General features: G+C 38.3%; 1 protein-coding gene across 1 annotated transcript in view; it reads left to right on the top strand.

Moving 5' to 3' along the window:
- rtcb (RNA 2',3'-cyclic phosphate and 5'-OH ligase) overlaps positions 1–7,125 on the top strand; it is an 84,840-nt gene extending 77,715 nt beyond the window's left edge. Inside the window, exons 11-15 of the mRNA XM_068050056.1 lie at positions 864–1,039; positions 2,012–2,200; positions 4,263–4,373; positions 5,284–5,403; positions 6,674–7,125. Coding sequence (XP_067906157.1) covers positions 864–1,039; positions 2,012–2,200; positions 4,263–4,373; positions 5,284–5,403; positions 6,674–6,781 — 704 coding nt within the window. The 3' untranslated portion in view covers positions 6,782–7,125. The remainder of the gene's footprint in view (positions 1–863; positions 1,040–2,011; positions 2,201–4,262; positions 4,374–5,283; positions 5,404–6,673) is intronic.
- The last annotated feature ends 4,886 nt before the right edge of the window (positions 7,126–12,011 follow it).

The following is a 12,011-nucleotide window of genomic DNA, read 5'->3' as shown; positions in this document are numbered from 1 at the left end:
TCTGGACTCCCCCACCATCGGGAACATCCTTCCTGCACCTACCCTGTCAAGTCCTGTTAGAATTTTATAGGTCCGTACTTGCTTACTTTTATACTCCATCCCCTGGCAAAAAAGGCCAAGATTCATGTGATAATGGTACACTGTGGTATTTGTCATACTGTCTCAATTGGTTAATATTGAAGCACATTCCTCTGAGTTTTGAAAGTGCCAAATCCCGTGATATATTATTCAGTGAATGTTATCTGTATCTTCCCTTGTGGCTCTGTACCACAAGATTTTGACTAACACTTAAGCAATACGCTAGAATAAGGCACAACTATGTGTATAACCAAGTGTTTTTAATTCTAAATACATTTTGTCTGTTTAAAAACAAAATTGGTTTAATTTTACTTGGTGACGGCTAGTCGTTTTTGAGTGAGCATTTCAATAAGCGGGAAAAAACGCACCTTGAGGTTTCAGCACTTAAGCTCATCCTCTCAGTACACACTGGTAGTGACATAGCATGTCTCAACTGTTAAGATAACATGGAATGAAGTGGCTTTTAAAGCTGGTTTAATGGAATCAAAAATGCAAAATGTCAATGCCACAAGGACTCCACAGTATAGACATTATTTCTCTTCTATCCATCATGAGAAGATTACTGAAACCCCACCACCACCTTTTTTTTTTAAGTATTACAGATATATATTGGCATCCTAAAGATGCAAAATACATTTATAATTATGATCAATTTATGCATGTTTTAAAGATATGTGTCCCCTTGGTTATATTTAACAAATCTAGCTTTTTACTTCATTGCAATAGCTTAGAATATATCCATATACTTCTTGCTAGCTGAGGCAGAGCATTGCTTTGTTTTCCAGACGCCCTAGTGGCTATGGAGAAAGCCATGAAGAGAGATAATATTATTGTCAATGACAGGCAGCTGGCATGTGCCAGGATCAATTCCCAAGAAGGTCAGGACTATCTCAAAGGCATGGCAGCAGCTGGAAACTACGCCTGGGTGAATCGCTCCTCTATGACCTTCCTGACACGACAGGTAGGGATTGTGTTGAACTGTACCATTCAGCTAATATTCAAACTTTGTGTTGCTAACTGCCTATCTATTTGATTAGTCTCCAAGCTGCTAGTTTATTTTTGCTTTGCTGGAAGTAATACCTTGAAAGTATTTTTTTTTTAAAATACACTGCTAGAGACACTAATGGGTTGGTGGATCAATACACATCATAGATTAGTTGGGCATGGGTTTGTCCCAGTGATTTCCTGAAGAGAGCACCCTATCTCATCCAGTCCATTATGGGGAGGTGCAGAATGGAGGCAACCCACCTTATCTCTGGTTCTTACAAACAGCTGCAGATTAAATAACCTCCCCTGTCTACCTGAGTTTGCACATCCTGCACGAATGGGATTTATTGCTGTGTGGTTCATCTGTTCAAAGGGAAGGCTAACGCATATAGAGTGGACTTTTAAGAAATTGTCTATTTTTAAAAATTTAAGTGTAATTCCCTGGTGTGCCAAGCTGTAAGGGTTTAAAGATATGATCTTATGAAAAGGTGGAATTTGAGCATTAAGCTGGTATTGTACTGAAGTTTTTTTTCTCTTCTATCCTGTTTCACATATCTTGCCCAAATATTTCACTTCCATTTTCTTTTTTCTCTCATTTCTCTTACCTCTGTCTTTCTCCTACCTCTTTCCTGTTTTTTGCATTTGTTCTCTCTGACTTGTGCTCTATTCTTTCCCTATATTCTGCTTGTCTCTTCATATCTCATGGTCACTCTATTTTCCATATATTGTGTGCACACTCTCCCATATCTCTCATGCTCTTTTCTCTTGCCCATATTTCTAATTTTTTTGTGTCTCTCTCCCTTATCTCACTCTATTTTGTTCCTTATGTCTCTCATTGTTTCCCAAATTGCTTTCTCCAACTTTCTTGCTCTTGTTTCTCTAACTCTGTTATGCTTTCATCATTCCCTCTTTTTTTTTTTTTCCTCTCCCTCCCACTCTCTTCTAGGCATTTGCCAAAATCTTCAACACTACACCAGATGATCTGGATTTGCATGTAATTTATGATGTGTCTCACAACATAGCCAAAGTGGAGGAGCATGTGGTGGATGGGAAACAGAAGACATTGCTGATCCATAGGAAGGGTTCCACTCGGGCCTTCCCGCCACACCATCCTCTTATACCAGTTGATTATCAGGTATGGAAACTACTGCGCTGGAACATAAGGGCTCTCTGAAGTTTTCTAGTTATATGAAAAGCTTTGCTGGACTGTAGAAACTGTCCAAGATTGTTGAGACTCAACATGGAAAGGACTACTTAGTATTTAAATTAGATCTTCAATTATAAAAGCTGGAGCAGTGTTGATGCCACTATAAAAGTAGTATATTTTAGTAAATATTAAGTCTTGCCATATATACAAGTGCATGAATGATGAGAATTGAAACAACATTGCTCTGGCAGCCTAAACTCCACTTTGAATCATGAAATTTGAACATGGGACTCTGCATTGAATCTTCACATCAGAACCCTTGCAGCCCATTCATTTCTCAAGCTGCTCAGTTGGGAAGCTGACTTTCTGCGCAATTAATTCTTGGATCATTTAGTTAAAGACCACTTGAAAATGTCTTTTTGGGTTTGGTATGCTCTGGAAACTTGATAGGTATGCTTAAAGTTGAGCTTTCATGTTAGAAGTGTGATTCAATTTGAAACTTGTTTAAAATGATACCATGCTGTTGTACAAGTTGTCTTTTTTTGAAAAATGGGAGGTTTGAAATTCTAATGCTGACTTTTTGTACTTTTTTTTTTGGCAATTAAAATGTATGTTTTTTTTAAAAACACACGCACTGGTATCTGATCTACACTGCTCTTTTTTTTTCTCAAATATTTTTAATATTTGTCAGTTCCGAAGAAGGGTCACTGACCCGAAACGTTAACTCTGCTTCTCTTTCCACAGATGCTGCCAGACCTGCTGAGTGTTTCCAGCATTTCTTGTTTTTATTTCTGCTCTCTTCACTGGTTGGCTGATGCAGAAAAGTTAGATTAGCTTAGATTAGAGATACAGCACTGAAACAGGCCCTTCGGCCCACCGAGTCTGTGCCGACCATCAACCACCCATTTATACTAATCCTACACTAATCCCATATTCCTACCAAACATCCCCACCTGCCCCTGTATTTCCCTACCACCTACCCATACTAGTGACAATTTATAATGGCCAATTTACCTACCAACCTGCAAGTCTTTTGGCTTGTGGGAGGAAACCGGAGCACCCGGAGAAAACCCACGCAGACACGGGGAGAACTTGCAAACTCCACACAGGCAGTACCCAGAATCGAACCCGGGTCCCTGGAGCTGTGAGGCTGCGGTGCTAACCACTGCGCCACTGTGCCGCCCATGTGTTACTTCATAAAATTGTTCAGTGCTGCAAAATCCTTAATTTATGTGCATACCATACAATATAAAATCCATTAAGTATAATACTTGAACATCAATGCAAGACTAGCCAGGATATGGCCTGCTTTTATTGTTTAAACTACATTAAATATAATTTACCACTCATTATACAGACTACTTGTACTCAAACTTGAGTAGCTGGCACATTGTAGCATTTTATTTATATATCTATAGATCGACTGCAGCTCACTACATTTGAGAATAGTATAGGAAACAGTAAAGTGGCATTTAAAACTGGCAAGGAATATGAAGTAGTTGGGGTTAGAAATTCTGATGCTGATGAAGTAATGTATAACAAACAAATTAAGGAATGTAACTTCCACTCGACTTGTGATTTAAACATATTTCAGCACAATATTTCACTCGCTGCTTTTTCTTATCATTTTAAAGATATTTTCCTAATTTGGCTTCCAACAACTTTATAATGCATTTAATTTATCTGCATATATCTCTTGAAGTGCAGCTGGTTCATATTGAGGCTTGTGAAGGAAGGACAAAGTGGGAGGTTGGGCATGGGAGGGAAAATACTGGGAACAGTGTGTTGGGCTATGTAGGAGGTGGGTAAAAGATGATGAATCTTATTGGGCATGTGCTTAGGTATCTGTGACCATTCAGAGCTCAGATTTAGTAGCCATGTGACTTCCACAAGCCAAATTGGTAATGCACAGATGATTCACTTTTTAAAAAAAAAAATTATATGGATTACCATTCAGCAGGTATTCTAGTGAAGAATTTTCATGCAAGTACAACTGATGCATTTTATGTTTTTTCCTGTTAATTATCTTTATTTTTAATACCTTTTTTAGTTGACTGGACAGCCTGTTTTGATTGGTGGAACAATGGGAACATGTAGCTATGTCCTTACTGGTACTGAACAAGGCATGACCGAAACGTTTGGAACCACCTGCCATGGAGCGGTAAGGAATGATGAAGTGAAGCATGTAACTTTGTGTTACATTTTCAAGGATTCCCCTTCCTAGAATTATATGAATCAGTGTAGACTTTCAAAGTGCAATAAATGTTTGACCTTGCCTGATTGTCTTCTGATTTTAAGTTATGTCGATAGACTTCCTTGAATGTTCAGTTTTAATATTTTTCAGGCATATTTTGTTGCGTACATTATATAAATAGACCATCAACCTCAGTTATCCATGCTGTCTTGATCCTGTCTTTTTCTCTTGTGCTTCCATTATTCTCCCAATGATAAGATATTAGCTAATGCTGGCACAATTAATATGCAACCTTTTTGCTGGCTGAAAGCTCTTTCCTTACACCACTACCCTCCCGCCGCTCCGCACCCCATCCAACCATATACCCACTCTTTGCCTCAACAGCTGTTTTACAAGTGTCCTACCATGGTCTCCAGCTACAGAGATGAGCACTTAAAGCAGCATCTGCTTACCTCAAGTTATTCTGTTGGTAGCCTCTATATTGCTGATTTGAGTGACCTGTACTTAGAAATCAGAAGATTTTGCCTGTTCAAATGGGCTTATTAAGTGTAACATGAGTCAGTACAGAAACATTTCACAACTTCATTCTAATGTGTTGGACAACCTAGGCATCAGAACTTAGCTGTAGTTCCTAACCAATCAAACAATTGGACAAATTCAGTGCATAATATGTAAATCTCTGTTAAAGTTGCAGTCTCATTAGTAAATTATTATTTAAAGTACTTTTTTTCATGGGTGTGAAAATGGGACATGAAAAAAGAGCCCTGCTTAACTTCTGGCTCAATGAGATTACAGTTGTTGCTTGCAACCTTGTAAGATTATTACACTTCGCCTATGTCAAGTAAGGAGTTGGAATATAATAGAATTTTCTTTCCAGGGGCGAGCTTTGTCACGTGCAAAATCCCGACGTAACCTTGATTTCCAGGATGTGTTGGACAAACTAGCAGATAAGGGAATTGCCATTCGTGTTGCTTCACCTAAACTCGTAATGGAAGAAGTAAGAGCTGCACTTATATTTTTGTCTTTTTTTGGGATTTCTGTTAAAAGTTGATTCAATATTGTGGGTGCAGATTACTTCCTTAATCTTTTTCCTATGCATGTTAGGTGACATTGGTGAGGAAAATAGAGATGTGTATGTGTGAATTAGAGTTCTGAATATAGAGAATCCTGATGTGATAGTTATTAATTTACAACTTAGCTCAAACTTGATTTATAAATGTGACCAAACCCAGTCCACACTAGAAATAACTATTTTTACCTTGACATGAAGTGGAAAAACATCTTCCCTCTTAATTACTATGGTTAAAAGGGCATTTGTAGCCCTCTAGGACCTTCCCCAGATGCCCATTATTTGTGTTTGAGCCCAGTTACTATTGGTAGGGTGTTGAAGGAGATGCTTCATAACCAAGCACAATTGATTTCTCATCCTACGTCCACATATGCATTGCAGTAAGGCATTGCTAATGATCAGTCATGAGCCAATTTTCCTATCCCTAATCCCAGGTGTTAAGGTCAATTGTAGCGTTCCTAATACCTTATCAGCTAAGATTGGCTAACTCTCACTAAAGCTGTGAAGAACTGTATATATTTTTCCTCCTCTGATACTATATGCATAATTCAAAGTCACTGTATCTGATGGAGACCTGCTCAATGGCCTCTGCCAATGCTACTATACTTGAGAATTCTGGGGTGACTGGCTCCTCCTTTCTGGGGAAGTGCCTGTTTCCAGGCATCTTCTGACAGAAAGAAGGAACTCACCATGGTTGCAAATCTGCATTCAGTTACTCTGACACAATATTATTTGTGCTTTAATATACTTGTTCCTTAAAATTCACCATTATAGTAAACAGTTTGTATATAATCATCTTAGTAATGATTCCAAATTGTTGTGTAGTCTTGCCAAGTACAGTCAGCCCCCTCTGTTTCTATAGGGCGATACTAAAGGTGGCTATGGTTAACTAATTTCTCTGTAAGCGGGTAAGATAAATGTTATTTAGAAATTAGTTTCTTTGATGTTTAGTGCATGAAATGAATATCCTCACGTTGGCAATTAAAATGTTGGTGGGTCTGTGTTTTGTTTTTTGAACCATTGTTGGTATTAAAATAGTATACTTCAGTTCACAACTAAATCCATTATTGTCATTTGATGTCTTGCAAAAGAATTGTGATCCAGGTTCAGACTCCTATTCTAATTATATTGCAAAGAACAATACTAATGTAAAACTCATCGTCAACTGTTTTAAAAAAAGTACCTTTTTCACTTCTAGGCTCCTGAATCCTACAAGAATGTAACCGATGTTGTGAATACTTGTCATGATGCAGGGATCAGCAAAAAAGCTATTAAACTGCGACCTATTGCAGTTATAAAAGGCTGATGGAAGCTCCTTGATGTTGATGGGCTAAATTAGGAAAAATGCTCTGGACGGACTGGCTATCTTTTTATTAAAATTCATGCACCTTTTTGGTGAAAATTTGATTTTCAGGCTTGCTGTACAACACGAATACTGAATTAAATATTTCATTTTCAGTTCTGAAAACCTGAAATTCCATCAGATATTACTAATTATTTGTTTATTCCAATGAGTTGTGGCATTTGTTTATCTCTCTCCAGCTAATTTAGTGGAATATTTCACATTTTTAATTTGATGAAACAGGAATTGTGAATTTAAAAATCATAACGCAATGGATAAGATGTACAATAAAATGATGGAGAGTCAAATCTTGTTGTTTTTTGTAAACGTAAACAACGATCGTTGTTGAGGAGAGGGAAGAGAAATCTCTTAACTTCAATAAGGAAGCCCCCAAAAAATTTTACATTTTTGTTATCTCAAATACTCCACTACCAAGTACATCACAGACATTTGTGATGCATTGCAAATTGACAACGGGGAAAAAACATTGGCCCGGATTTTGGGGTGTTAATGACCGTGAAATTGTTGGCATTCGCGACATTACTCAACTGAAATTTGGAGTCTGTACATGCACAGAATATTGCCGAAATCCAGAAGGTACTATGAGTCTATACTTCAGAGGATCTGCTGTTGAGGCACCCCAATGCCATATTAGATTTAGTAATGAACCAAATTGTTAACAGCTTAACTGTAATCACTAATATTGCTAATCGTGATCATACATATGATAGATTTCAAGGTAGTGTTTGAAAGGGGGAAACAAAAAAACCCCCCACAAGATTCTAGATTTAGGCAAGGCTGACCTCTGGACTGAGACAAAGGCTGTACACAGTAAACTGGGCAGAATGTTAATGGATAAAATGACAAAAGATCAGTGGGAGGTTTTCAAAAAATAATTTGTTATACAGAACCAGTTTATGCCTCCAAAGGACAACATTTCTACTAGCCAAAAAAACACAGCTGTGGGCAACTGAAGAGACAACTTAAAAAGAAAAATAGCACAAAAAAATGCAGAACAAAAAGCACATCCTGGAGAATGGGAAAGATACAAAGAAAAACAAAGGGTGATAAAACAGTAAGCTACATAATCTTCCAATCTTCTATGGATGTGGGAGAGGTGCCGGAGGATTGGAGTGACAAATGTGACAACCTTATTCAAGAAAGAGTGTAAGGACGATCCGAGTAACTACAGGTCAGTTAGTTTAATATCAGTGGTGGGTAATGTTTTAGAAACAATAATCAGGGAAAATATCAAAGGACACTTAGAGGTTCGAGTTAACTAAGGAGAGCCAGCTGGATTTGTAAAAGGCAGACTAATCTAATTGAATTGTTTGATGAAATAACAAAGAAGGTTGATGAAAGGAATGTGGTGGATGTTATTTATATGGATTTTAAAGAAAGCATTTGATAAACAGCACTTTATGTAGTACCTTAAGAAAATTGAGGCTCATGCCATAGGAGGGTCAGTGTCCAATTGGATTTAAAAAAAAAATTGGCTTAAGAACAGAAAACAGCGAGTCATTGTAAATGATTGCTTTTCAGACTCGAGTAGTATTCCCCAAAGGTCAATGCTGGGACCATTGCTTTTTTTTTTGCTGCATATAAATAACTTAGATCTTGGAATACAAAGTAGAATCTCAAAATTTGATGACGACAAACTTGGAAAACTTGGATAATATGAATCTCCTGGGACAGGATATAGGGTAGCAGAATGAACAGAGATGACAGATGGAATTTAATACTGACAAGTGTGAGGTGATGCATTTTGGTGCAAGGAATAGGGAGAGGCAATATATACGTAATGGCACAGTTCTAAAAGAGTGTGCAGGAACAGAGGGACCTGGGGGTGCATATGCATCGATCTTTGAAGGTGGCAGGACATAGAGAAAGTGGCAGTAAAGCATATAAGATCTTGGGCTTCAGAAATGGAGGCAGTGAGTACAAAAGCAGGGAAGTTACGCTGAACCTTTATAAATCTCTGGTTAAACCCCAACAGGAATTGTGTCCAGTTCTAGTCACCATACTTCAGGAAGGATGTAAGGGTCTTTGAGAGGATGCAGAGGAGATTTACCACACTGGTTCCAGGGATGGAGGATTTTAGTTACAATGTTAGGTTGGAAAAGCTGGGTTTGTTCTCCTTGGAACAAAGGAAATTGATAGGAGATTTAATAGAATTGTACAAGATTATAGCAGGCTTAGATAAGTTAGACAAGGAAAAGCTGTTCCCATTAACAAATGGTACAAGGACTAGGGGCCATAGGTTGAAAGTTTTGGGCAAAAGGGGGAATATGAGGAAACACTTTTTAACACAGCAGGTGATAATGACCTGGAACTCGCTGCCCACAAGGGTGGTGGAAGTGGAGACGATCAATGACTTCAAGAGGAAGTTGGATGAGCACCTGAGAGAAATAGACCTGCAAGGCTACAGAGATCAAGCTGGGAAGTGGGACAGACCACATAGCTCCTTGGAGAGCTGGCATGGACTCGATGGGCCGAATGGCCGCCTCCTGTACCATAAATGACTGATTCCAACTATGAAAAACATAAGGGATATCAAAATCAACAAGATTTTTACAATTAGGGAAAAGAGGATGGTCAAGGAGCAATGTGGTCCCCTTGCAAACTGATGCTAATGATATTGTCAAGGAAAATAAGGAAATGGTAAAAATGCCAAATAATACTTTTGTGTAAGTATTTACAATAGAAAAAGAGGTCAGAATGCCAGACATTCAAGGTGTCGTGATACCCGTGGAGACCATCAATAAACAAAGAGAATCGAATCCATCGACTGACCAATCTGGGAAGCAAAAAAAAACAAATGGACAAGATCTCACTTTTATAAATTTTACCTTAACACACAAACCAAAACCAACATAACATGAACTAACAGTTAAATCACAGTTAATATATATCTTAAAGGTTACATGTTAATTATCAAATACAACAAAAATAAGTCTCACAATTCTTCTAGATAGTCCTCTCAGCAAATGTAGCACCAATTACAGGCACAAAGTCCTTCTGATCTTTGAACGTTTCAAGTCGGTCTCCAAATCCTGTCTTCCCAGTTGCCAATTTCCATTCAATGGCAGTTCCCCTGCAATCCAAACTCCAATACCGTCTCAACCAAAACTGTACACCCTTCCGGAACCTCTGTGGTTCTGTAGCTCCAACTGTGTTGCCTTAAGTAACTCTTTAAGTCATCAAAAACAGCCGTAGCAACTTGTATTCGCCGAGGGCCCACTTCCCGAACCCCAATAGCTCCCAGCTTGTTTCTTTTAAACAACAGCTGGCTGTTTTTGCTTCCATACGCTGCAGGGGATTCTTCTGAACTGAAACCTGAGCTCCAGTCACATGTCTCTGACCATAAGACTGTGTTTCAAACTGAATAGAACTGTTGTGTATTTTTCTCCTTTTCACTAACAAACATCAAGGCACCAACCACGCATATGGGATTGTTTAACACAAATATGTAGATTCATTTATTAAGGAGTTGAAGAGTTGGTAGCAGCAGAACAAAGTAGGAGAACTTGTACACATGTCTGATCTGGTTGCTCACAGCAGACTGAGACAGTCTGAATCACATGATCTATTGCATCATTTCCTTCTAATGTATACAGAAAACATAACCACACCCACTTAAAGGTATACCACAACAAGGACCAGCCTTGTTTTCCTAGAACTCTCTAGAGTTTTCAGTTTCACTCCCAGTGATGGAACCTGTGAAAAACCCCTGGGGCTGTATGCACCAAAATGTTTTTTTATCATGTAATGCCAATGTACATTGCATTTAAAATGGAATAGTAAGAATTGTGAGGCACTTCATGTTTTTCTGTATCGGAGAAATCTGATCTCTTGTACTTTCGGAAATTTGAAAGTTTTGAATTGTAATGTATTTTTGCAAAAATGATGAATAAAGTATATTTTGGAAAGAAAAAAGTCTCAGAAAAAAAAAACAAGCTTTGAATCCAAAGTCATAGCGCCTGACAGTCCTTTCAACAGCTCAGCTCAGAACATAATGTGCACATAAGGACTCCATCACGAAGGAAACTAATATTGAATCAGGGACAAGTACTCAATATTAACATAAATAAAATAATATTAATGAAGAAAATAATGGCACTAGAGTAACAAATCCCAGGATCAGATGGTTTCCATCCTAGGGTTTTAGAAGGTGAAAAAATTGCATGTGCCCTAACTATAATCTTCCAAAGTTCTTTCAATTTGAGAACCATTCCTTCAGATTGGAAAATCACGTCAGTCTGCTATTTGTGATTCCCACTGTTCAACACCCCACCTGACCGCAGCAAGTGTTTTGTTGTTAGGGTTTAACCCCTTGGTGTTTTATTTTTCAAATTAACAGACAGGTGACAGGTTTTCTCGTAGGTTTAAAAACGAAACAAAATCAATTGTTTATTGATCAATATGGCTTATCCACTTGTACATGCACACAAGACAGACAGAGAGGGAAAAAAACGTGGTGATTTTTTTTTAGTGGGGGGGTGGTGAGGGCAGAGGTCACGATAAGCCTGATGAATTCTCTCGGAAATCAAGTTCTCGATGGGTGCAGACTTGAGCTGATAGTAGATTTCTCTCAATTGAAAGTTCAGTCACAGACAGTGGATCACTTCTAGCTCATTGCTGGCTAATGTAGATGTAAGGTTCTACAGCAGGTCACGTGCCTTCTGGCTTGCTGGAAAACAAGCTGCTGGATGTTGCTTCTCTCTTATTCGCTCTCTCTCTCTTTAGGCTGTCTTTTTAAGGTAAAGCTGTGTTACTTCTCACCTCCTGGTAGGAGTTCTGATCTCTTCCCCATTCTGATTGCACAATGGCCCAGAACTTGGCTACTTCAGACCTTCCTTGTTTCAGAAGACGACATTCAATTCTGGAATGTTTTAGGATGGGGTGCAATTGACACCACTTAGCTTTGAAGATTTATCCTTTGTCGTTGTCAGACAGTGAATACACAAAGGCCAAACCCTTTCTCTACAGCAGCTAAAATAAAGATTAATTTTTAAAAGACAAAGTCCGTCTTTCATAACTCTTCCGGTGTGTGTGACATATTTAAGAAAGGTGACTGAGCGAAATCAGGGAATTAAAGATCAGTTAGCCCACCATCCATTGTTGGGATAAAAAGAAGAAATGCTGGAAATACTCAGTAAGTCTGGCAGCATCTGCTGAATATTTCCAGCATTTC

This window comes from Heterodontus francisci, chromosome 18 (genome assembly GCF_036365525.1).
Source record: "Heterodontus francisci isolate sHetFra1 chromosome 18, sHetFra1.hap1, whole genome shotgun sequence".
Lineage (NCBI taxonomy): Eukaryota > Metazoa > Chordata > Chondrichthyes > Heterodontiformes > Heterodontidae > Heterodontus > Heterodontus francisci.
The sequence above is the reverse complement of the archived record's forward strand: the minus strand, read 5'-3'. Positions and strand labels throughout refer to the sequence as shown.